Here is a 27254-nt window from a genome sequence, read left to right on the forward strand (position 1 = left end):
TTATTTTTGCTTCCCTGCATTTCTTACTGCCTTTGTAGCATTATTATTAGAATTTAGAGATCTGTTTGAACCTATTTTAATTTGCGGTGTGCAGCAATTCACAACTGTAAAAGCAATCCGTGGAATCTTTATTTAAACATCCAGGAGAAAGAAGGGGGATAAAAATTAATGGTTTTTGCAACTTTTATCTCGTACAATGTTTAAAAGTGACTGATAATACTAAAACATGTCTCAAAGTGGCTAATGATTAAGGAAAGATGTGTCATAGAACAAGGAAGGGATTGCTATACGTGAAAGACAAACTGATTACTTCCTTATCACTCCTTGCCTCGTTATCATGTGCGTGGCAGCGTGGCTCTCGATGGGAGGCTTTTAGTAATGCGTTGGCCCTTTGTCGGCAAGGCACTGAGTCTCCCGCATGCACTGACTCAGCACATAAAGTAGGTACAAAGAGATAAGCCCAGCGCTGCAACTCTGCTACTCAACACCGCATTCTTCGCAACGCTGCTACAGAATATCACACTCATCAAATATAGCCCCTTACTTCGTTCCATTAAGCTCCACCAGTACCTAGCACCTCCTGACGCCGCTCCACCTGCCTCGCCTCACTCAAGTTTCCCCTAATCAGTCATGAACGAGCTCCCTGTTTTTTCCCCAAGTGCTGCGGTGCCCCGTGGCTGCTCTTGTGTCTTTGTGAGTCTGCCTGTCTACCTCTCTTGACGCATTTGTCTATCTTGCCTCACTCGCTGGGCTGGGAGGGAGAGTTCGTTCTGGCGCGTGCACTCTAACCCTCTCTCCCTCTCTCTCCCTCTCCCCCTCCCCTCTCTCGCTCTCTCTTTCGTGTCTGCAGCAGGGCGCTCTCAGCCGTCACGCTCCATCACCGCCACAAAGAAGGGACAGGAACGGTACACAACGCGAGAAGAAACAAGCGTCTCGACACAACACGTCACTGCAAAAGACGGATGACGGCGTTCATTCATGAGAGAGAGAGAGAGAGAGAGAGAGAGAGAGAGAGAGAGAGAGAGAGAGAGAAGGATGGTGTTTATTTTGACTCGTTAAAGGGAAATAAATCGTGCGGTCCAAAAGGAAGATTGTCAAGGGAGGATAAAGGGAGGCGGTGAGAGAGAGAGAGAGAGAGAGAGAGAGAGAGAGAGAGAGAGAGAGAGAGAGAGAGAGAGAGAGAGAGAGAGTCTTTGTGTAAGTTCTGAAGTGCGTGTAGTATTATTAGCATTTTGGTTCTTTCCTTGTCTTAACTTTTTTCTTTTGTTATTTTTTTCCTCTTCTTCATCATCATCATCATCATCATCATCATCATTATTATTATTACTCTTAAAAACAGAATTACAATGAAATAACAGCCACTACTACTACTACTACTACTACTACTATGAAGTTTATATAATTGTTGTTGGTGTTTAAGATGGGGTTGTGGTGGTGGTAGTGATGATGGTGGTGGTGGTGGTGGTGGTGGTGATGGTGGTGATGGTGATGGTGGTGGTGATAGTGGTGGTGGTGGTTATTAATGACGAAGGCGTGTGTATGTTGAAGTGTGCGAGGCTTAACTGCTCTCTCTCTCTCTCTCTCTCTCTCTCTCTCTCTCTCTCTCTCTCTCTCTCTCTCTCTCTCTCTCTCTCTCTCTCTCTCTCTCTCTCTCTCTCTCGATGGAGGCTCTTTTATTCCTCTTATGTCCCTTATAGGAGAGAGAGAGAGAGAGAGAGAGAGAGAGAGAGAAGAGGGGGGGGGTTGATAGTTTAACGGGCTGTCTACCACTACCACCACCACACCCACAGCCTCCCAGCCTCCTCCTCTGTCACCTCCTCCTCCTTTTCCTCTTCCTCCTCCTCCTCCTCCTCCTCTTTTCACTCCCCAAACTACCCTACCTCCCATCCCTCTCCTATTTTGTCACCCTCTCCTCTTTCTCCCCCTCTTCCCCCGCCTCGTCCCGCAGAGAACACCTGGGGCGGACAGGTAAACACCCCCCAGCAGGAAACACAGCAGGGGGCGTGTCTCCCTCCTCCCACCGCATACCTCGCTTATTCTGTGCCTCTTCCCTCTTCCTTCTCCTCCTCCTCCTCCTCCTCCTCCTCCTCCTAATCCACTTCTCCCTTTCTACATATTTCTTGCTTCCTCTCTCTTAATCATTATATTTTTACATCAATGTCGTGTTACAGAACCTATTGTGTCTATGTTTTGCTTATTCATTTATAATTTATTCATTTGTTTATTTATTTACTTTTTTAAGCCGTTTGTACGGTTCTCTGTAACTTGTGATTTGAAAGCCAACCCTTGCCTCCTTTTCTGTTCTGATCCTTTAGAGAAGCGTGACAGCACACACACACACACACACACACACACACACACACACACACACACACACACACACACACACACACACACACACACACACACACACACACACACACACACACACACACACACAGAGTGACTGGCATCCATTAGTTATTCAACCAGTCATGTAAGTCTCTTTGAGGTAAGAAGGGTGTGTGTATGAGTGTGTTCGCGCGCATGTGTGTGTGTGTGTGTGTGTGTGTGTGTGTGTGTGTGTGTGTGTGTGTGTGTGTGTTACTGTTACTATTCTTGCACGACAGCAACAAAGACTAATGGATCTGACTAAGCGTGGATTTCATTGTATTCTAGACATTATTCGGGATTTTACCAAGTTAACGATGACATTTTTTGTTACAAAGGAGTTATAAATCACATAGTTACTCTTCCAACACAATTGCATCTTGTCACTTCCTCTGAAGATCGTATGCAGTGAAAGAAGACATGTAATGAGTGTGAGTGAGGGCCGTATTCAAAAGCACACTACTCTCTCACCACGACTATTTCCAAAGGCCATAATAACGCGCCTGGTTTCTCCTGTTTATCTATCACGCTAACCGTAAAAGCACTCTTGCCTTCTTTATTATGGTCTCGAGGAATGTGCAGAAGACTGAGCACGTTGTAGAAAACTGTGGCACTCGAAAGCTTAACACCTTCAGTAGTGGGACGCATTTTTACCGTGTTTGGGTATGATTAGACTCTTTTATTGACATTAGGAAGGGTTTATGGAGACCAGAAGATTGATGGCCAGAGTCTTCACTATTCTAATCCCCACATAAGTTTTTGAAGCTGTATAGAATCGCCAAATAGTAAGCAGAATGAATATGAAAACGTGTTGAGGTACTGAAAAGGTTAAAGAAGTAAGGCAATAAGACAACGTGCTGAGTCCTGCCTTGTCGTGCCCGTGCCTTCAGTTATTCGAGGGATTGGACGCTTAGCTTGGATGTTTTTGATAGTGGTATGAATTAATTCTGAATGGATTATGTGGACGTCTTTGTCATTTTCGAGAGTGAAGATAATCTTTTGCTGATGCGTCAAGAGATGGGACGGACACGATCTTCTGGTGGTGGTTGTTGTTTTTCCTATCTGTTGCATCACCCAAGTTACGTCATGTTTATTTTTAGTCTATATGTTGCGTTAGATAATCGTGTGGGTTTGAAGGTGTGTCTCCCTTACTGTCGTCTTCCTATGTCAGTAAGGTTTCCATTCTTAGACGGTTTGGGTTGTCAGAACTATGTTGAAAAGCAATATAGGTGACTAGTTAAGTCCTTGCGATGTTTTCCTCCCATTGACAATGCAGAATCTTGATCAAGCTATCATTAGAATCTGAAAACTTCCTTGAAAATTCCAGTAACTTTCACTGAAGCCTGATAAAGGGAGTCATGATAAAACGCTCAGATGTTTGAGAATACAGACATAAGTGTGACTTTTATTCCACAATGTTGTGACTCAGGGATTTCCATTGAGCATTAAAAGATCACTGGTATTGTGCTCGGAATAACCTAAATACTTACGAGGATAATTTTATGTTGTTACTGTTCACTGGAATTAAGTTAGATGCAGCTAGGAAAATAAACTCAGACTTAACTCTTTGACTGTTAATGACGCACTTACTACTTCAATTGACTCACCCTAGACAAACTTTAAAGTTAAGTGAAACAACAGGCATTGGAAGATTTGAATGTTTGCATTACCCGAAGGATGTTATCACATAAAATGATCACCACTATTAACGACACCAGAATAACACCAGTATGGAATTTTTTTTTTATTTCTTTTTTGTATTATTTCTAGGCTGGGGCGTGTGGGGGCGTGTGCAAGGCTGTTGAACGGGGCACAGATGATAGCCCGCCCCACCTCCACGCCAGCCCCGCCTTGCCCCTCCTGCTAGCAGGCTCCTGGGCCTCCCGTCGCTGCGAGACACGCCCCTATGGCATGTTTCTTACCCGCCACCTCGAATTCAGGTAAATAATAGTAGTAATAGTATAGTAACAGTGGTAATAGTAGTAGTAGTAGTAGTAGCAGCAGCAGCAGCAGCAGCAGTAGTAGTAGTAGTAGTAGTAGTAGTAGTAGTAGTAGTAGTAGTAGTAGTAGTAGTAATGGAACTGTTGACGGGTCATGCCGCAACATTCTCACTCTTGCTACCCCTTCCTCCCTGCAGCCCAACTGGCCACCGCTGGACCATGACTCTACGCCACTACCACGACCCCGAGTGCACCAGGCCCTCCTTCACCTTGCAGGCCAGCGGTATCCACCGCCCCGCCTCCACTCTGCCATCCCCAGCGTCCCCCCGCCACACCTTCGTCACGACCTACGCCCATGACTTCAACGTGACGCGGCTGCTGCTCACCCCCGAGGACGAATATTTGTCCAGAGCCCTCAATCAGTACAACAAAGCGGACTGCGGGGTGAAAGGTTCCTGGGTGCGCGGCGAGGCCCAAGACGTTACGCCCACTGGGGGTTGTGCGGCCGTCGGGGTTAAAGTGCCCGCGGTGAAGAAGGAGATTGTGCGCACAGGCGTGGATGAAACAGGCAGGATGTGGCTGACGCTGGGACAGACCCCCACCGTCAAACAACTGTCAGGGGCGCGACGTCCCACCAGCTGGGGGCCGGAGCTCACCAGTTGTCGTAGTTACCATGCCTACCATCACGACAACGCCCTCTTGCCAATCGTGGGCGCCCGTACTGCCTCCTCGGCCTCAGCCAAGCACACTCTTCCACCATGTACGACTTTGCTGGCACTGGTGGTCCTGCTGGCCGCCCCGCGCCGCCCCTAGGCAGCCCGCCACGACTCCAGCGGCAGTCAGCAACATACCTCACTGAAAGCAATACTTAGTGAGAGAACAGAAAAGGTTTTTATGCCAATGAGGTGACGTGTTTGCCCTGATGTGTGGCCCTGATGGAGACAAGAGGCTGGGGCCCCACAGGCACTGCACAGAACCCGGGGCACCCTAGAGTGCTGTCGACCAGTAGACTGGGAATACAGCGACTCCCGCGCCTAGGTAGCATTATGCTCGCCGTACAAATCCTAGTAGAAAGCTGGCACCACCCTTCGTCCTGTCTGACCTGAGGGAAGGTTCATCCTCCCTCTCCGTCTTCTCCCGCTCCTCAGCACGCCACGGACAGTCCACAGCAGCTCAGTGCGGTCGTTGCCTCACGCTGGGACACGACTCACTCTACGGGTCATTCTTGCCGGAAATGGACATTGTACTTACGATATATTAATAATAATAATAATAATGATAATAATAATGATGATGATGATGATGATGATGATGATGATGATGATGATAAGTATGATAATTCTGGCTTTCTCTGAATAGCGAAAGGTCACGTGACGCAGTGTGAGAAGTAAACTAAAGTGTGTATTGTCCACTTTGAGTTGTATGTTTTCACTGTCATGTCAGTAATATTAGTAATGATGATAATAATAATAATAATAATAATAATAATAATAATAATAATAATAATGATAATAATAATGACAACAGGGGCACCTTGAGAAAAAAATGTAAAATATGAAGTGGTGAGAGAGAGAGAGAGAGAGAGAGAGAGAGAGAGAGAGAGAGAGAGAGAGAGAGAGAGTCGTCACTATAGTTACAGTTAAGCATATTAACTAGTCAGTCAGTCAGTCACCACAGCTACTGCCACACTGTATACATTCCATTACCACACCTACCCTTCACACCTCAGCTAGTCAGTCACCAGTCAGTCACCAGTCAGCCAGTCACCAGTATATACAAGCCAGCAAGTAATTAGAGGCAACAATTAAGTCAAGAAAACAGATTAATTCAACGCATAACTTGCTCATCTTGCAGTTTGGCGTAGTGCGTGACTCTCAGAAACTGTTGTAGTAATTGTCATAGTACAAGATACACCGGGAGATCCGCCTTGACAGTCTCTAGAACATAGTGAAGTTAATGGCTCTTTTTACCGTTCTTTTCTTTGTTGTAGTGAAAATGGCGTATTATTACTATTTCTTTTATTATTATTATTATTATTATTATTATTATTATTATTATTATTATTATTATTATCATTATTATCATTATTATTACTGATATGTGTATGTTGAAATTCTGGTTTATATCGTAAAGGTAAAGGAAAGATTGTAATTGTTGTTGTTATTATTATTATTATTATTATTATTATTATTATTATTATTATTATTGTCATTATTATTATTATTATTATTATTATTATTATTATTATTATTATTATTATTATTATTATTATTATTATAGTTATTATTATTATTATGAGTGGCTGAAGAGCAAGGAAAGAGACAACAGTAACTCATGATATCTGCCAAGACAGGACAGATGTTCTACAGTAGTATCAGAATGTGATAACTATTACAATACTCACTAAATTCCCCTAAAACTACTACTACTACTACTACTACTACTACTACTACTACTACTACTACTACTACTACTAATAATAATAATAATAATAATAATAATAATAATAATAATAATAATACTGCTACTACTACTACTACTACTACTACTACTACTACTACTACTACTTCAGCAGTACTTTGAATCATTTAGTAGTACTCTAGGTCAGTGGAGTCGATATCCCCATCACTTGCAGTTAGTACATTGAAACCCCAGCCCTCAGAATTAGTAGATTTATTTATTCATTTTTTCTATTTTTATACTTTTAATTTTGAACTTTATCCTATATTTTTGTTATTTTTACCTTTCATTTCAACATTGATATTTTTAATGCATTTCTGTAATTCTTTAACCCTTCACTTCATTTCACGTAAATCATGCATTCAACTAACACGAATCTTTCTCTTTTACCATCACCAGCACTACATACTCATACAGTATAACCAAAATCTAACCTAACATACAAAACACAAACTTTTTTCTTCGACCACTATCACTACTACATACAAACAACCCTCTACCACCACCACAACTACTGTAACCACTACTACAGCCCCCACCATCATCTACCTCAATAATAATCAGTCAATACAAGCGTGAAGACTCGCTCCCTCCCAAAACCCACCCGTCGTCCCTCTCTCGATAAGCCAGCGTATAGTTAGCGTAGGTTGATTAAGTACACTGTATCTTAAGTCTTTAGGAAGTATGTATATGTGTATGTACGAGTATTATTGCATAGTATGTATAAGTATCTCTCTCTCTCTCTCTCTCTCTCTCTCTCTCTCTCTCTCTCTCTCTCTCTCTCTCTCTCTCTCTCTCTCTCATGGTATCGTTGCATGTCGTCGTCATTCTCCTTCCGGCCAGTCATGTTCCTTGTGTCACGTGCTGTAGAGGGGCAGGAGGAGGTGTTATCTCGCACTGTATAGTCGATAAGAAGCGTAACAGCAATGTCTTATGTAACTCCGTCTGTAGCCGATAGATGCTCCAATACTTAATCTATCTTGGCATTTTTTTTATTTTTATTTTGTTGTCTTTGTGAGTGAAATCCTAGGCGCTGCTCTGTTTTGTAATTACTAATTAGCTGTCTCAGTCGTGACTCGTGACCCGCCAATAAAGTCGTGGTTACGGGGTCTGAAGATTGAGTCACTGTGCTGGTAATACTGCCCGCTAAAATTGTGCCAATCCGTGCATATGGTGCGCTCTAGAGATAGTAATCACTAATAATTCTATATCTACGGTACTTGTAGCAATGGTGCATATATACAATCATCAAGTTTCAAATAGTAAAATGCTGTGTCTCTGTATTCTTAATAATGATTAGTGTTCTTAAGATATACGGCGTGCCCCATTTCGGCAGGGTAGGTTGCCATATTGTGATGATGCAATCCTCAGTCCCCGTGTTATCTGTGTGTACACAAGCACTGGAATGTACTATAGTATGTAGGGCATCGAGCCGTCCTCTCACCCCGTCTACTCCATCTGATTACATTTAGTGACTGTTCTCTGTTGCTCGGTCAAGCTATAGACTGAATGTTGAATGCCTGTCGAATATTGAGACAGACAGCAGCAATGCGTCATCAGAGCAGACAAAGGCCTTGCTTGTGCTGGAACGTTCGCCGCCATGAAAATGATTATGAAGACAATGCTTTCATTGACACTGATAAGTCGCAGTAAAGTTCTACCCAAGAAGTATCCACATCAGTGCTGTCAACATGTTTCCATGCAATGTGGCACGCTTGTCCGTAACAGTGACACTCCGAACATGTGAATAGTCAGTGTCATGTAGGAAGTCTTGGCGCTGGCTGGAAGGCGCGTCCGCTCTACCATAGATGTAAGAGTTACTACAGACAAGATTTGCTATGACTACGAACTCGTGCATCTCGCAAGCTGGTGATGCTTTAGAGACGACAGATTTAATACGTATTCTCGTAGGTTATAATTTAAATGGTGTTGTGGTTTGTAACTAATTTTACGGAATAGATGACGAATGGTGCACGTCTGGGTGGCTAGGTATAGGAGAACTGCGTGTCATTACGTGTTAGTGTGTACAGTCGTGAGGCCGTTATACTGTAAGGTGGTGAGGGGTTCCGCGGAGCATGTAAATAGAACTAGTGGATAGTCTTTAAAAGGTGTTAATAATCTTGGTGTCCCAGTGTTTAGGGTGAGTAGTACTCTTGGTGAGCTAGGCTAAGGCGATGTACAATTAAATGCACTGTGTTGAGGGGCGCACCTTGCCTGTCGTGACATGTCTGGATGTTGAGGTGTCAGTGTCACCCTGGGAGTAGTAGTGGATATAGGAGTGCCACCTGATACGAATGGTGGGTGTTGGAGTGTCACCCTGGAAGTAGTGGCGGGTGTTGGTGTCACACTGTGAGAACCTCAACTCGGAGGAGAAGGTATATACGCATTAGAAAGATGATATCGTATGTAAAAGAATATCCTATATTTATAATAAGGACACTACTACTACTACTACTACTACTACTACTACTACTACTACTACTGCCAAAGTGAATGTAGAAGAATGCTATGTACGTATAGTATGGATGTAGATTTTTGGCTATTTAATAAATGTAAACTCTATTCTTCTTTCACTCCATGATGGATACGTCTACGATTCTCCGAGGTAGACCAAGAGAAAAGACCAAATTGGAGATAGATAGACTGCGTAACTGAAGATGAGAGAGAGAGAGAGAGAGAGAGAGAGAGAGAGTAATCGTTGGGGATGCTAATGATATGCATGTAAGTATATGCATGCTCAGGATTGTTAGAGTAAAGTTGCTCATTTTTCAAGTAATCGCCCGAGTGACCCGCACAAAACATAAGAGGCCAATCAGAAGATTTACAACGAAAAACGCCTATCGGAGGTTAAGGTGAAAAAAATGAATAAGACTGAATACATTAAAAATAACAAGCAAATAAATGAATAAATAAATAAGTAAGTAAATAAATAAATAAGCAGTAATATATAATAATGACGATGACGACAACGACATCAACAACAACAACAATAACAACAACAACAACAACAACAACAACAATAACAATAATAATAATAATAATAATAATAATAATAATAATAATAATAATAATAATAATAATAATAATAATAATAATAATAGTGATAATAATAACATGAATAATATGTAAAAATAACAGCGCGAACTTAAAACCTTGAAGCTTATTCGTTAAAATTCTATCCTTCATTATGAAATAAAGTTTTCGAGGCTTTGATATTCATCGTGAGGTATCTGAGCCATGTATATTGAGATCAGTGAGGTATCATAATCAAAGAAGTTAAGCAAAAACAAGAAGCTATAAGGAGTTCCAAGATGGCGGAAGGCGCCATCAATTCATAGAGTGGCGGAATCATTAGAGATATAGAGTTCACTGATAGAGATTACTTTATGGTGAGTGCACATATAATTATATAAGAAAAATATTCTGAAACGGGATGTTGTGTTTAATTGTAAGTCCAACGCAAATAATCCAACAACATGGAATGTTTATCAGAGCTCGTTACCGTAGTACAATCTATATATTCATTCTTTTCATATAACGTAATTGTTTATGATGAATCTACTACTTTATTTCCCAAAAATGTTGTGAAGTATGGTAATGGAACGATTGTCATTGAGATTTGCTGAAAATGTATACAAGACAAAGGTTTGCAAACAGTGGTGTCCCACCCGCCACGGCTTCCCGCCAAAACACGGGCTTTAATATTGTTCCGCCGACCAGACCTGCTGTCTGTGCCGTGAATTTCATGCCATGCGCTTTGAATGTTGCTTTCATATTTCTTCATATCAATAATAGTGTCTGTGAAAATCCACCTGGAAAGTCGTGAGTGTTGCAAATTAAAGAGCAGGGAATATTTTAAATCCCTGTTTGGCGGAGGCGGGTGTGACGCGGCCTTGTTTTCCCGCCAGCAGCTTCAGTGTTACCAGTGTTGCCACACCCGAGGTATAGGCTGGCAGCCGCCCAATTGGGCTATTGAGTAAGGAAGCTTTAAAAGTTGGGCTACTTTTCATCGGAAGTCGTAGTCCAATAAAAATAGAAATTAAGAAAAACGAACTTGTAATGGTATAAATGGAAGTCACTTTACTGTTCTATTCACAAATATTCGTGTAAATATTTTCAATGTGAAATAATTCCGTTCAAATCATATGTTACTACCCTATAGGTAACACTACCGTAGTCTTAATGAATTATTTGTATCATGGAGGTCTGTAGCTATAGACTGCCAAATTTGTGTACAGCGGGTTAAAAGGTTAAAAACTTCAATACGTCTGTCATTATTTCAATAATATGGGTGGCGGTTGATACATAAAACACATAGCTATCTATAAGTATATGAGTATCCTATGGATGTGCATGTAACTGACAATCATCATACAAGTCCATCAGATAGCCAAGTCAGTAGTGCCTGGCATTCCTACTTGTTAACCACTGTGTCTTTATTTAGCCTGCTTTCCGTTACTGTGGGATGACAGGGAACTACTACAATATATTTTTTTTTTTTTTCACACGAGGAACTTTAAAGATGCGTCATTTTCTAATTGGGGTACATCAGCCAAGTTTCAGGATTACTACAATGTTTGAAGTGATTTTCTGGTTCTTAATGTCAAGGAAATTTATCTGTAGAAATAAAAATAATGCCTGTAATATCATTTCAGACTTGGCTTGCCTTTAAAGTTGGGCTATTTATTTAGGCTTTGGCGCGGCGTGTGGCCAGTCTGGCAACACTGGCTTGGTTCACTTATCACACAGCACGTTGGGAGGCGGACGCTTCCCTCCGTGTGCTCGTACCGTGCCAAACATGACTGAAAGTGATTCAAATTCAAGCATAAAAAGGAAATACAACGACCTGTCCTTAGATTTAAACTTAGACCAAGTGACAGCTGATGAAGCCTGGGCGAATTACGAGAATATCAAGTTGAAATACACCTTGGAGGTAGGTCTGACTTGGGTTTGTTTTGGTTGGTGCACTTGTTGCCTTGAAGGTTTGGGACGCCGAGTGTGCCGCGCTGGGTCACCTCAACCGGCTGTGGATACCAATAACTGGTCTTGTTGGGGTGAACGCTGCCATTGTCACCTGTACAGTGGGTGGGTGTGTGTGCTAGTGTGCATAACATTTGGCAAGTTAAATAGACACCGTTCATTACTTTTTATATTTACCCGATATTGCCAACATTTTCTTAGCCGCTCATTGCATCGGTCGGTTCCTGGTCAGGGGGATATCCCAAGCTGGAGAAAACAAGCTAGATGTAATAGTCCATGCCATGTTATGTGCTTGGTGTCCCAGGTGTCCCCATCCCCATGACTCGTAGACAAATTGGGTCGCAGGTATTTGATGTGGTTGTTTATGACAAAACACAGCCCAGGCCAGCACTGAAAATGGCTTGCATGACAGTTTTTATATTGAAATGTTTCAGTTTTTATATAAGTCTGATGTATTGCCATGTATGGCATCAGACTGGCATTCCTTGGTTGGCTTTAATGGTACATCATCCTTATTTGGATATTTTTGAGGTTATATTTCATTCAGAGAAGAACACTCATGGACGTACTTTCACAATAGAAGTATTGACTGTACTAGGGATGACATTGATAACATCTATTATCCAGGTTGATATGATTAAATACTCTGGTTATCTGAGATTAAGTGAAGTGGGCTTAACATGCATATGGTACTTGAGGAGCTTGTTTATATTATTGTTCAAGTACTTTAATTTTCAAGTAATTTTTAAAGGAAAGGCAACCTTAGAGTTGGTGATTCATAAGCCTGAAGTTGTGGGGGTTATATAGAGCATGATGTGTAGTGTAGCATAGTGGCATAGTGGTTCTCTACTCCTATCAATCAGTGTGCCGTCAAGTGTTACAAACTGATAAATACACAGTGTAGTATCAGTAGCAAAAATGTATTTATTTTGGCAAGGAAAGCAGTTGTTGATAAGGTTGTTATATCTGTTAGAATATGTAGGAGTGCCATTTAGTATGTATTCAGAATGTAAACAATATAGTATATGAGGTCAATGAAATATTTCATAAATTCACAGGGTGAACAGCTGACATGGCTTGCTTGTGCTCTATATGCTGCATGCCGGCGACGGTCAGTGCCCACTGTAGGGGGTCGGCCAGGCAACATGATCCAAGGGAATTGTGTTTCCCTCACTCGCATGCTGCAGCACTGCAATCTACCGTAAGTGGTTTGCTCCCACGCTGGATATGAACCAGTAGATTTGAAGCTAACCTAGTCTTGCAAATGTTTTGTTTTTGTTGTTACCTACCTTCAATTTTGTCATTGATTCAGAACCCTGTTTTTATATATTCATATAATGTTAAAAATTATTATTTATGCTGATAAATTTGTCTCCTTCAGTTTGACAGAATTTATCAAGAAGATGAAATCCTGGCTTGCAATGTCCCATTTTGATGAAGGATTTTGTAGAAGAGTTGATCTTTTGGAGAGAAACTTTGCAGTCTCCAATAATATTTTCAAGAAGTATAAACCTATATTTTTAGACTTATTTAAAAATCCACTGAATGACCTGCCTCGGCCTCCAAGATCTCGTAAGCAAAGGAGACCTCCATGCAATTCAACAGAACTTTTCCACTTCTGTTGGACACTTTATATTTTGATAAAAGGTGAGATTATTGAAACCATTGGTATCTAATTAGTAGTATGCATGCTGTTTACCTGTATAAGAAGGTGCAGTGTATCATAAAATTGATTGTAAAGAACTGTAATCATATGAATACATATTTAAAAAAAATTTATGGTGGAGTACCTTAATAATGAGTATATTGCAGTAACTTTTCTGGATTGATCCAGTTTTTCTTCAATATATATATATATATATATATATATATATATATATATATATATATATATATATATATATATATTATGAACATCATTGGGTTGCCTTTTGCTAGAGATCGTAATTAGAAATTGTGTATATGTATTTGTTGAAATGGCTTCCTTGAAATTAAAGTATGTGCCATTTCTGGCTTGGTAGTTTCTTGCAGTTTCCTTTGTTTTATATATTTTATTTATTTATTTATTTATTATATATATATTTTTTAATTTGTTTATTTTATTATTCATTACAGGCAAATATCCAAGTATCCCACAGGATCTTGTGAGTTGTTATTCCTTGTTGCTGGCATCTATTGATCTCATATACAGAAATGTGGTGCTCTCCAACCGCAAAGATCTCATCAATCCAGAGTGTGAAGGTAAATACTTTTTTCTTTCAGGTTATTTACCAAATTAACCTTTGAACAAAGTAATTCAAACTGTTTGCCTTAATCATCAATAATGTCTTTGATTATCTTGGATACAGTGTGTACAGGATCTTTTATTTTTTCTTTCCTCCCATCTTATGCGAACAGTTGTAACATTTTTATATAATTCACAGGTATTTCAGCTGAATTCTTGAATAGTGAGTCAAGTGGGAATGAGCTTTCATCATGGCCAGTGTCCATCATGGATTATTTGTGTGAGAAGTTTGATGGTGTTCTGGTTGAGACCAAAGTGGTGAGAGAGTACTACTGGAACAAACACATTAGGGATCTCATTGACAAAAAGGTAATTCAAATGTTACTTTGAGAGTACATCTTTTCTTCCTTCTAATTTGATTCCTAGAATATATAAACAATGTGTTTTGCTCAAATGTACCTGAAAATTTATACATTCCAGATATTTCCTTTAGCCATAGAACAACATAGTGGGAAATTTTTTTTCAAATAGTCTGTAAAGGCATGAAGTCAATTATTAACTAAAGTTGTTGTCATAGTATGGAAATGGACTTCATGTTTTTCAACAGTTTTGGTATATTGCAAACATAGGCTTTGTCACTAATGATTGTTATTCAGATTCTTTAAGCTTATTTGCACTGTTTTACACTTCTTGTTTATCTTGCAAATGTTTAATTGTATTTTGCTTTCCTCCCAAGGTACTGAAAGGAGGGGGTGAAGGTACTGGCCTCTTAGAGCAAGCCAACTTTGACCACAATGTGAAAGAGGTGAAGAATGCCTACGAAGAGTACCTGCTGAGTTACGGTGAATTTGACGAGAGAATGTTCTTGAATGAAGATGAAGTAGTGACAGGCTCTGTTGGGGCATCTCCTCCATCCACCAAGGCAACACACTTGGACTCTCCTGTCGATACTTCTTCCATGAGACAGGCCAGAAGGAACTTAGTCCAGGTATGCTTTTTGTTGTAATGATAGGCTGTGATTTGCTCTGTCATTAATATTCAACACTACCTTTAATTAGATAAAATGTTTTTGGGTGAAATAATGAAAGTTTAAATGCTTTTCCAGTCATTTGATGGTGACTTGCATCTTGTGCCGCTGACTCCCATCACTGGACGTCGATATACCATCAACCGGCCAAATATAGGCACAACACCCCTCACAGTGGTTACCTCTGGCTTGCAGAAGCTTTATGCACTTCTTGCTGGCAGGAAAAACAGTGCAAGTGAAGAGTTACAGGAGATGTTTAAGTAAGTACCATTTTTTGTAGTAGCGTAGGATTAAGTCCCATACTGTCTTTGTATACTTTCATTGATTCTCTTCACATTTTTTCGATGATGAAGTTAAGAATTGGAATTAAATCTTTTGTACTAAAGATTCTGGAAAATATTAACATGAATGAATGGGTGGTATATTCCAACCATGTGCCATAGAAGATGAGTGGCTAGCAAGGATTGTCTTTTCTTCCCTCACCCTTAGAACGTGCAAAGAAAATCCAGAAGAGAAGCTTGCAGCCCTGGTTACAGAGATGAGTGAAGCATTTTGTCGCTTGTACACTCAGTCCACTGAGGACTACAATGGGCCTAGTATGGACTTTGCCAAGATGAGGTTGCAGATGGGTCAAATTCTGTACTACACCTTTTTAGAACATATATTGATGGATGAGAAGAGAAGAGGAGTTGACTTGACAGTAAGCCCTTTCATTATTTCTTCATATTAGAAGTCTTTAAACATGATAATAAGGAAGTGTAAGGAAAATAGGTTGATCTGCAGAGAGTGGGGTAGTAGTACTTATTATGAATAAGATTATAATTGTAATTTTCTTTCAGCTGATTCTGCAAGAAGAGTTGTTCCATAAAACTCTGTTCACTTGCTGTGTTGAAATAGTGCTAAGGTCTTACAATGACCCGAGACGTTTTCCCTGGTCATTGCAAGTAAGTATTGTCAGTCTGCTCAGTTTAAATGTGACATGTCAGTACTCATTGTTGCTTTAATTTTACTGCTAATTATGTTTGTAACACATTTCTTATTGAAAATTTTTTTTACACTTAGTTTTTACTGTATTAATATATATTTTCTCTGTCCTTTTCTCTTAAATCTATTTCTTGTTTTTTTGGATGATGCTCTTCTCATATATTGTTATCTACCAATTGAGATATGGATATTTTATTTCTTTTACAGTTTGCTCAAGTTGAACCATATTACTTCATTCGGATCATTGAGCCTGTTATCCGATCTGAGAAGCAGTCAGATAACCAACTCTCCAGAGAGTTAGTAAAGCATCTCAAAGGAGTAAGTAAAGATCTTTTGAAGATCTACATTGATCAGAAGTTATTTTTTTATTTGAGTACATTTAAAACTCAGATTATTATTTGGAGTGAAATGTGTTGCTGTTTGTTGTTTATGTTCTTGGACAAAGATTCTCATGTTTATTCATTTAATGAAACTACCCACATACTCACTCCTTTGATTGTGATTTATTTGTGGATTTTATGTAGATCTTTAATCAGCTCACTCTGATATTTTAATGAAATCTATTATGTACAGATTGAAGAACAAATCCTGGACTCCCTTGCATGGAAAAGAGATTCATCCTTATGGCAAATACTGCAGAATAGTAACATGGATATTCCATCATGTCAAGATGTTAACTTCTCTGATCAGCTTGAGACTGAGATGAACTCAACCACTCCTTCAGTTGGTCTTGCCACAACTCCCATGTCCCCAGCTACAAAACTAGTCAATGACAAGGCCACTCCAATTAGTAAGTATTTTTCAGTTAAATTTTTTCATGATAAGATTTTTATATTATACCTGCTGTTGAATAGATGTCTGTTTTGAAGATGTAAAGAATGTGATGTTTTAAGTTTTCTTAGAAGTTGCAAGATGCCTCTGGTATTTCTTCAGCCATATGCAATTTTTTTTTTTTTTTTACTTTAGCTTTTATATTGTGATCTTTTTCTCTTCAGATCTTCAACTTTCACCGTTATCCACGATCTCAGAAAGATTTCAGTCTCCAGTCAGTCAGTCATCAGCAAGAAGGACACTTTTTCCACCATCTTCTTCAACTGCTTCATCAAATACTGTTCCAACACTTGCGGTGTCACGGTCTTCATCATTCAATAACAGAGGAACCACTGGAACCTCTGTTATCACAACTTGTGCTCCCTCCACAATCCAGAAACCGCCCAGTCTCATTACTATTCAAGTAAGATCCATACTTCCTCCCTGTTGATGGGACAGCTGGTTGATGGAGTAAAAGTTCTTGCAGCTTCCTCATATTTTCTAGATAATTAATTTTTATCACCATATATGTAAATTTTGTTTGAAGTTGATTTTTCAAGAGTAACCTTTGATCCTTTTCTGGCCATTTCTCAGGGAGCAGCTGGCTCTGCAGAGAGTAGTGCAGAGAACACTTCAGAGAAGGCAGCTGATCCACCCAGCACAGACAAGAAGAAAGACAGACCAAAGAGGCATGGTTCCCTAGCCCTGTTTTGCCGAAAGGTAATTGACTAAAATTTTATTAAATCTCATTTTCTACCAAAAACAGAAAGCTTGGTAAAGAAAATTTGTCATTGTTTCCATTGCATGATCATGTGAATCATGTATATATGTTATCTGAACTTTGATATATATTTTATGTCTTAAACATTTTCTCCCATTTCCAGTTCTACACGTTGGCCAACATGAGATTACGAGAGCTCTGTGATAGACTTGATGTTAATGAAAAAGAGCTTAGGAAAAAAATATGGACATGTTTTGAGCACTCCATTATCCACTACACAGAACTGATGCAAGATAGACACATGGATCAGATGATCATGTGTGCTATATACATAACATGCAAAGTCACGGGAAATGATAGAATATTCCAAGAAATAATGAAACACTACAGAAGCCAACCACAAGCAGCCTCACATGTCTACCGCAGTGTGTTGATATCAAGATCCAGTGCTCCAAATGTTGCCTTGAAAGTGGAAGGTTGGTGGATTTATTCAACCTTATTGTGTGTGACAAGCCTTTGCAGTATGGTTATCACATGAAAAAAGTTATTGTTCTTTTCTATATATTTGAGAAATGAGGTTGATCTTGATATTCATATTAAGTGTACATAAATATAATTTTATGTGTTTTGCTTTACAAGGTTGTAGGGGGCAACAGGAAGGAAGTGCCCCTCCAGCAACACCAAGTCAGATGACTGGAACATCAACCAGCTTTGACCAAGAGGAAAGAGGTGATCTCATATTATTCTACAATCAAGTATATGTACAAAAGATGAAAGCTTTTGCTTTGAAGTTCAGAGCAGTTCAAGAGGTATGAATTTCTTATTTTAGAATTCAGATAAAATGATAACCATTTTTTTCTGAGTATTGTCTGGCTTACCACTGTTAAGCGGATTAGTAATTTTAATGTATTTCAGGGTGACCTTCCTCCATTATCACCATTGCCAGTTGTACGACACACACCCGTGTCACCACGGCGAAGAATCTCCTCCAATCACTCTGTTTACATCAACAATCTCAGTCCAGTGAAAGGCAATACAGCAATGTCACCTCGGAAACCACTGCCATATTACTTTAATCGCAGTCCAGCTAAGGTGCGAAAATTATGTTTGTGTACAGTTTATTCTTGATGTATATGATGTAAAGTATGTAAAATCTTGGCATTTTATTGTCATAATTAATCCCTTCAATACTGGGACACATTTTCACCTTGAGATTTATGTATGATTAAATAATTTTTTTGACATTTGGAAGGGTCTGTGGAGATCAGAGGATTAATAGTTACGGTTTTCATGATTTTAATGCCAAATAATAACCAGAATGAATATGGATATGTATCATGGTATTGAAGGGGTTAAGTGCCACTAAAGCTTGTAAACCAGTACAGAAAAAAATAGCATTTAATTTCTGAAATATACTAACAAAACTGGATGTGATGGCTCTCTCTCTCTCTCTCTCTCTCTCTCTCTCTCTCTCTCTCTCTCTCTCTCTCTCTCTCTCTCTCTCTCTCTCTCTCTCTCTCTCTCTCTCTCTCTCTCTCTCTCTCTCAGTGAATTAGAAGAAAAATTGTTCTGACCAAATTGTTTTTCAGGATCTGAGAGTCATAAATAATATGCTGAAAACCAAAGGAGTGGGAGCTAAGCGCTTGTTGGCCGAGACAGACTTTGGTGGACCAGACATAAAGCGTCCTCTGATGAGTGGCATGTGCAGACGCATCCAGGGAGTGTTGGGTGACCGCATGTCAGGCACACCCACTCCAGAGCTCCAACAAGATTCAGACAGTGCTCCAGAGGTGTCTACACTACCACAGAATGGTCATGCAGCAGAACCTTCCAGTGAGGACTATTCCAATACAGATCAGGCATAGTCTCTAGAAATCTGTACTAAAAATGCCATTAGAAATAATGGCCTAAATCAGTGCTTATTTGAAAGCTTTACTTTTGTAAAGTTCCTCACTTTCAAGAAACTTAATCATAAAAATGATTTTGTATATAGTGTGTTATGTAATTATATCAGTCACTTTTTTTTTTTTTAATCTGCAGTCAGATTTCACATTGCAATAATTTGTGTCAACCTGTCATGTTTTCCTGTTAACAGACGAAGTAAAGTTGACACAAGACTGTCAAGCAATGCATGATAAGCTTGTAGAATATCTGATTCTTGGTAATATTGTTCAAGAGAGTTCACTGGTGATAAACTGACTTACTGCATGTCTTGGCTTATAAGGTTACTGATTAAGTAAGACCCACAAATTTTCAAGATAAGATTTTGAGCTAACTCAACTATATTGGGTGGTATTTGTAATGGTGTACTTTTACAAGAGAAATTATAATGGAAACTTGTGAAATCAGATAGGCAAACCAGGCAATACAGTGAAATCAACCAAGCCCCTCTGCTGTTCATGTATGGTTTGCAAAGAAAGGTGTCATTATCCTTACTTGTCACTCATCAGTAAGATCATCAAAACATCACATATGGTGTATGTTTCATACACCAGCCATTATGAAAGTAAATAATCATATAAAGAAGAGGGCAGCCAACTAGTGTATATGAGGTGCTTGATTTGTCTGAAATGGGACATGACAGGCACCAGAAGGTAAACCCTTTATTGAGAGATTTCAATTTGCATTCACACACATTTCACCTGTAACAAAGCTCACATGAGGAAATCAGATATTTAACATGTGAAATCCTAATCTGTTACAGCTTCATATATGAAATCCTTCAATAACATCTGCCTTCAGGCTTCCTGGCATGCAACATTTCAGGAAAAGTTACTGATCATGTAAAAACTAGTGGGGTTGTTCTCTGTTTCCGTATGTTTACTGTTTTGCTGATTCTACCGATCAGTAAGTTCATGAGCAGGTTATAGTTATGTATAAATTTGACATTCTGTATTGGGCATAGAGTCATCATATAAGCCAAGATATGTGGTATCTACATTTGAGGAAATTTTTATAAATATATAATGAATCTTATATAAAATAACAAATGTTTATCATTGTAATTAAGATATTTTTATCAATAACTATACACTTTGAACCATTTTATTTTAAATTTATAGGAATATTCTGAAATATTGTTTCAATTATGAAAGTAAATTATTCTGTTATAATTGTAACAAAGTCTTTCAAGCCATTTGAATGGGTCAGTCTCGAGATATAATTAAGTAAGCACTGGAATCATCAGAGGTGCTAACTTGTAAAACATTAGATAGCAGTGCAGTGCTGGCAGTAATACTTGAGCCCTCAGCATCATTATGTTTATCAATGTGGAAGAGTTTAAGTCTTTGATCACAGGGAAAGAAATACAAGAGTGAGTGAAGGAGGTGAAAGGTGCAGGTTTGGATTTGTGCAGAATGTTTGATGCAAAATTGCTATGAGTGGTTAGTAAGATAGTAAAATGTTGGTTTCTGGAGCAACATCATAGTGATTGACAGTGCAAGTGCATGCATTTTTCTTTGAAATAAAGCGTGAGTACTAGTTTTAAGGCTATATCCAGTGGTGTTGGTAAAGTGATGGTAAAGAGGATTGTCTCATAGGATCAGGTGTTTGCTGTAGGATAGGTATGTGTCTAGTGCGTGGTTAAAGGCAAGGGTGTGTTTTGGGTGATCGTGAATTTTAAATATATAACATGATATTGTAGGCTGTTAAAATTTTTTCCGTAGTTTGTATAGGTAGGTAGCTAATTGTTAAAATGAATTTTTAATGAGAGCAGTTGAGCAATTGAGAAACAATGTGTGAATGATATCCTGTTGAAGCAGGGCACATTAGGGATGTGCAATGTTGCCTTGATATTTAATTTCTGTGTGGATGATGATGTAAGGGAGGTGGATGTGAGGACTATAGATAGAAATTTGTATCTAGTAGAAGTTGCATTTGAATCAGATACTGCACTAACAAGTGTAAAATTATGGGTAGTTGTTGACTGACCAATTTGATTGTTTAGTGTTTCATACACCAGGCATTATGAAATTTTGTAAAGAAATTTTTTAAATTAAATCTAGTTTATGAAATGTAATATTACAGGACTGCTCACAAAAGCACCTCTCAAACATCCTGCTCAGTCTTATACACTAACCACAATCCCCTGCATACCAATCATAACTTCCACTTTTTCCACTTCTAACAGTTAGTGTCTATAAAGAGGATGAGGATTACTTTTGTTAATAAATCAGCCAAAGACTGATGCAAAATTATTTGAAGTCCAGCTTAGGTGATAAAACATATGCAATAGATTTCAATCATATTTACTTTTGTGCAAATATAACTAGGTCTTCAGTCAATGACTACCTTTACTGCTTAAGAAGTGTGGAAGAGGATGACAAGTATGGCTTCTAACAAATTCCTCGTGATGGCAATAAATGTCATTAAATTTAGGATGAATGTTAAAAACATTGAAGCAGAGATGCAAGGAGGATTGGAAAGTGTTCAAAATGAATGCAGAGAAGAGGTTGAGGGAGTAGATGTGAACTGCATTTTCTGTAGCTAAAATATGGAACATGAAAGCAGAGACAATCTATGATAATGTAAAAAAGTAACATGGATTGAGGAAGTACCATATGATATGAACTTAAGATAAACAAAGGAAGAGTGATTGGTGAATGAGACTGGGAGTGTGAAGAAAACATTAGATAAAAGAGTTATGTCTGGACTAAGAAGGAATGGTTGCACATGGAAATGATAAATAGGAAGCAGGTGTGTGTGTGTTATGTTTTTTATCTATTTTATCCAATTAATGTTTCAAGTGAATAAACAATGTTCCAAGCCAGGTAGCTAAGCCCATTTAGGCCTGCTAGTGCTACACCAACACACAACTATGGCTAGTTGACTAGTTCTGATGTGAAAGAAGCAGGTCTATTATGGTGCATTAGGGATAACTAGCACAGCTGTTATGTCCTGCAACAGCAATTACTAGATATGCTATGCAATCGACTCACATGCATTATAGTGCTGTGAGAATGGGTCATCTCTTCCTAGAGGGCCTAAAAGCTAAAATGTGAGGAAATACTTGTATGTATACTTCTTCAAAGAGGATGAGACTGGTATATAGGTGGATATATCAATATAATGTTAGACTATTTACAAACATGATCTCAAGTTCCTAGCAGTTTACAGTATAGTATTGGACTTGCTAAGTAGATCAAATAAAACATTATATATTTATCACTAAATACAGCCCACCTTTTCATAATTTTACTTAGCATGTTGTAATTAGTATTTGACAAAGCAAGATTATATAATTTTTCACAAAAGACCTGTAGTGACTTAAAAAAAAAAAGCAATAACATGTAAAGCATTCTTTCTGACTCCCTCCAGACTCACTCTATGTGGACAAGGACTGTTAAGTCATCCAAATTTGTTAATCTGATGTTTTCAGAAATTAAGAAAATTGTGGCTTGTGAACCAAGTGCAGATTTTCATGGGGGTGAGGCAAGTCCAACCTCATCAATTATTATAAACACATTGAATTGGCTTTTATCTCAAGTGAAAGTTATTTCCTTTTTTAGATGCAATCAAATATTTCCAAGTACATAGATACTCCTTTTTATAGATGCAATCATCACTATTGTTCCATTTTTTGGGGTTATCTTCATGTTCTAACTAGTGTAAATAGTGCACAAAGTAAAATTTGAAAAGAGTGTGTTAGTATTGCAGGGAGAGAATGTTGCCTTTGTACAATTGCCATTCCTTCATAGTTGTTAGACATTAGCATAGGAAAGATTTTTTTGTTGAACTCACAGAAACTCTAGTAGTGTTATTTCCATGTATATTCTATTCAGGTTTTGTAACTTAACTCCTTTGCACAATAGGTTTACTAAATTAATCATTTCCTTCAAGAATTTTTTTGCCAAATTGCCATCAGAACTAATTTTAGTACAAAGGCAACACTCCATTTGTAATAACACATGAGACATACTGGACATGATTGTATGTTGACTAAGCTTTATCAGTTGTAAAATTATATAAATGAAGAGGGCTCAGGAATATTTTTGCTTTATAAAGTATTTTGAACATTTAGGTATGTCAAAGCATGATTTCGGTAAACCTTTATTTATACATAACATATGTAATGTTTAGGATGATGGGTTCGTGAATATCATTACTTTGATGATAGAAACGACTTATACCTGGAAGAATTTAAAATTACCTTTATGGTATTAGAGCAAATCATTGACAAATTTTCTAGCACAAAAGTTTTGTAACATTCCTTGTGTTTGTGATGAGAGAAGTTATTGGAAGTTACAAGTTTATGCTGTACGCAAAATGATATGGACTCCTGAATCGGTGTCCACTATCTTGCTCAATTCGCCAACCTTCAAGGCAAATGCAGCATCTTCAAATGGCTTTTGCATTGCTCCACGACCAAACAATCCAAGATCTCCTCCACGCTTGGCCGAGCTACAGTCAGACACCTGAGAGAAATGAAAAATGGATTTTTCATTACAACCAATCATAACCTGAAATACAAGTTGATGTGCATAAAACTATTTTTCAAATGGAAAAAATTTGAGAGAAATATTTCTAAGAAGCAGAAATTCACTTACCCTACTAGCTAATTCAGCAAATGAGGACTGTCCAGATGTGATTTCTGCACGGTATTCTGCGAATAAAAAAATTGTTTTCTAGTAACCATGTAGTATTATTTTTCCCTTCAGTTTGAGTAATAGGGCATAAATTATGTATAGGTAAGACGTGCTATATAAGAAAATAGTTGAGTAGGGAATATCCAGTTCAAAGATTGAAAATGTGAGTGTAAAATTTATTTACATGAAGCACCATGTTTCTCGTCTTTGGCAGAAAGAACGTTCCCTGCCTCTATTCAAATATTTCTTAGTTTAAACCAATGGGTCTGTATTTTGCAAATCATCGCCAAGCCCACTGATCAGCAAAAACTAAATTGTGCATTTCAAACAACTCAGTCATCATATAATATCAAACATAAGTCAAATTTGTATTAGTCATAACAATCTCTGCCAGTTTTCCTGTTATTATAAGTACAACTATAAATAATATTAAATATGAGTAAATAATATCCTCATTTGAGGCAATAAAGCATTATTATAAATATTGCTTGGAATGGAGTTTTTCTAAACAAAACAAACTTAGCTTTGCATGACCTGCATATGTCAGGCTGCTGCCATAATTTTCTCCTACATATAATGTTTATTTTGATCAAATAAATTGTTTTACTAACCCCTGAAGTCATAATATAAACTTGTTTTGCAAAAAATCTAAACCCTGGAAAATAATGTTAAGAACCTATTTGATTCCATAAATTCAGTCAACAAATTGTGGATGCATTCTAGTGGTAGACAGTGATTGGGATATGATCAATCACTTCTGACTGCTAAGACTGATGGTAATAAATTCTGTGGGCTATGATGGTTAGTTACAGTTTCCCTATGACATAACTTTTCATGCCTAAATCACTTTACTATATCCTTTCAACCCTCAAGTGGCCTTTCTCTTCTATACACTGTACAAACTTGCTCTTCATCCTCTGTACTTAAATTAACTTAACTTACCGGTCAGAGTCTCAATAGCTTCTTCCTTTGAAATAGTAATTTTTTCCTGACGCCATGATGATGGTCTACGAGAACCAGCATGTTTCACCAGTAGGTGAGAACACTGTACTCTGTCTGGCCCACCACTGCCACTACCTGCTGCTGGTTTGGCTGGTTCTGTTGGAACATCCCACTGGCTCTCCTTGGTGTAGATATTCAAGTAGTAAGTCATACCTGCAGCAAGACATACATGCATGAATTCAACTTGTATGTCACTAGTGATGAATACAACTAATCAAATTTATCAAATGTTATAGCTTGAGGAAACTCATGTTAATGTCTGTGTATATACACACTAGAACTCTTACTATAATCAAATCAAACTAAATTATATTAACATATTATCACTTAAGATGTGCTTTGTGAGTGGGTATTAGTGGCAGATTGGGATATTGTGAGTCGAAGCTCACCCCTGCCTCACTGTAAACCAAGGAACAGTAAGGCCTGGCTCTTGCCCCACGCAGCATGTGTTTTTCTAAAGAATGTTTTGAAAGTTAACAACGAGGACTTGGTTGTTTTTAATTATTATTATGAGTTAGTGCAGTGCAAGAAGAATAGTGAGCTGCGTAAGATAAGTTACCAGTGCTGGTAGGGAGAGGCATGAGGGTGGTGTGGTGTAAATAGATTATTTTAGGCAGTGGTTCTTAACCATTTTAGAACTACACCCCCCCTCTAGAAATTTGTTCTTCCCTCCATGTCCACCTTGCATCTATGAATACAAATCCCTCCCAAATGTTTAAGAAAAAAGATGACGCTTTTGCATTTTTCACAAACTTCTTATTACTTGATCATGCTCTTGTTAAGAGGATGATAATTATAATCAGAGAAATTCTTTCTTTTTGCAAAGGACTTGTACCCTCCCTTAAAAATTACTGATGCTCCCCAGGGGGGACATGCCCCTCAGGTTAAGAAACACTGGTTTAGGGCAAATTATGGTGAAAATGGTTTTAACACATTCAGAAGTTGAAAACTGTGGAAAATGTGAGGAGGGAGCCAAGTAAGCAGGAGCTATATATATATATATATATATATATATATATATATATATATATATATATATATATATATATATTCCACACTGTCTTTAGCAGTGACAACTTCATAAATGTTAAAAAGTCAAATTTGTAAGAAAACATTTTTGTAGCCTAATGTTAAAACTAACCTAACTAAATAAACAAAAAATAATAATAATAATAATAAATAAATAAATAAATAAATAAATAATAATAATAATAATAACCTAACTAATTTAAGTTATAATAACCAAACTGATCTAACCTGACTTAACCTGATATAACTGATAAGGCTAATAAATCCATCACATCATTAGGTGTGTCACGTCAGAGAGTTGTCACGGATGCGTGCGAACTTGGTCTCCACCCCCCAAAAAAAGATATATCTTTAAAAATCGCTGTTAGTATTACAAATTATTTGCGGTGGGTACATATGATGTTCAAGTTACTATGAATGGCAAGTTTCACGTGGTGAGATGGGCAAGAAAAGCCATGATGAGACTGAAATAATAAGGAAATATTTACCACTCAAGTGACATCACCAGAGGGAAATAATCATCAAAATGTATACCTGTGGAGCGGCTGACACGCTTCTCCCAGCCTGACGGAAGCTCGGTATCACTCATGGTGAACACAGTGTGGAACTCTGGCAGATATTGACCGTCTTCGCCGCGGCCGCCGCAGCCAGTCCTCCCTCCCGCTCGTCAACACGCAGCCACAACGGAGCTAAAACCTTTTCACCATAACACGTTATCATGTCTTGAAAAGGAACAATATACATGTGAAAAGCAAATCATATTTCACATGCTGCTATTTATAAAACAGTAACCGTAATAGTATTATATTTTGTAAAAGAATGTATGGTAAAAGATTATGATGATAACGCAGAATTTCGTATGAAAAGTATTCTATTGAGTAAACGTGTAAAACAAAAAGGAAAATGTATGAAAAGAAACAATATCTCACTTATTTTTCCTCGCAGACCAATGGGTACTTGAGCCTTCCATCAATCTTTATATTTCTACCTACACGGAATCATACCGTTCTCCAACTTCCCAAACACTCTTTCATTAATAGAAAGTACAACTTTTTTTTTTCTCGAAATCCAACTCCCCTCGAGATTTCTGGCATCTGATGAAAAACATCTCCAATTTCATCTT

At 38.3% G+C, this 27254-nt stretch overlaps 3 protein-coding genes across 5 annotated transcripts in view; 2 read left to right on the forward strand and 1 right to left on the reverse strand.

The window, feature by feature from the left end:
- The window catches only part of LOC123503681 (protein APCDD1-like), a 75332-nt gene extending 66002 nt beyond the window's left edge, over positions 1 to 9330 (forward strand). For both annotated transcript variants that reach the window (XM_045253660.1, XM_045253659.1), the window contains exons 7-8: positions 4141 to 4310; positions 4508 to 9330. In XM_045253660.1, the coding sequence (XP_045109595.1) occupies positions 4141 to 4310; positions 4508 to 5123 (786 nt within the window). In that variant the 3' untranslated portion in view covers positions 5124 to 9330. The remainder of the gene's footprint in view (positions 1 to 4140; positions 4311 to 4507) is intronic.
- Positions 9331 to 11493: 2163 nt separating this feature from the next.
- LOC123503491 (retinoblastoma-like protein 1) lies at positions 11494 to 24146 on the forward strand. 2 transcript variants are annotated; one of them, XM_045253317.1, is made up of 17 exons: positions 11494 to 11703; positions 12809 to 12951; positions 13132 to 13397; positions 13866 to 13991; positions 14174 to 14343; positions 14711 to 14962; positions 15080 to 15261; positions 15491 to 15701; positions 15841 to 15945; positions 16193 to 16303; positions 16559 to 16775; positions 16981 to 17219; positions 17390 to 17515; positions 17680 to 17992; positions 18156 to 18325; positions 18432 to 18608; positions 19106 to 24146. In XM_045253317.1, the coding sequence occupies exons 1-17, from the start codon at positions 11569 to 11571 to the stop codon at positions 19379 to 19381; spliced, it is 3219 nt and encodes a 1072-aa protein (XP_045109252.1). In that variant the 5' UTR covers positions 11494 to 11568; the 3' UTR covers positions 19382 to 24146. The 2 variants fall into 2 exon arrangements, with proteins under 2 accessions (XP_045109252.1, XP_045109253.1); XM_045253318.1 differs by lacking the exon at positions 11494 to 11703 and adding an exon at positions 11746 to 11855.
- LOC123503492 (putative peptidyl-prolyl cis-trans isomerase dodo) lies at positions 23552 to 26820 on the reverse strand. Its single transcript, XM_045253319.1, has 4 exons — positions 26666 to 26820; positions 25043 to 25255; positions 24062 to 24117; positions 23552 to 23929 (listed from the first exon to the last, which is right to left on the reverse strand). The coding sequence occupies exons 1-4, from the start codon at positions 26718 to 26720 to the stop codon at positions 23765 to 23767; spliced, it is 489 nt and encodes a 162-aa protein (XP_045109254.1). The 5' UTR covers positions 26721 to 26820; the 3' UTR covers positions 23552 to 23764.
- Between the last annotated feature and the right edge of the window lie 434 nt (positions 26821 to 27254).

Source organism: Portunus trituberculatus, chromosome 14 (genome assembly GCF_017591435.1).
Source record: "Portunus trituberculatus isolate SZX2019 chromosome 14, ASM1759143v1, whole genome shotgun sequence".
Lineage (NCBI taxonomy): Eukaryota > Metazoa > Arthropoda > Malacostraca > Decapoda > Portunidae > Portunus > Portunus trituberculatus.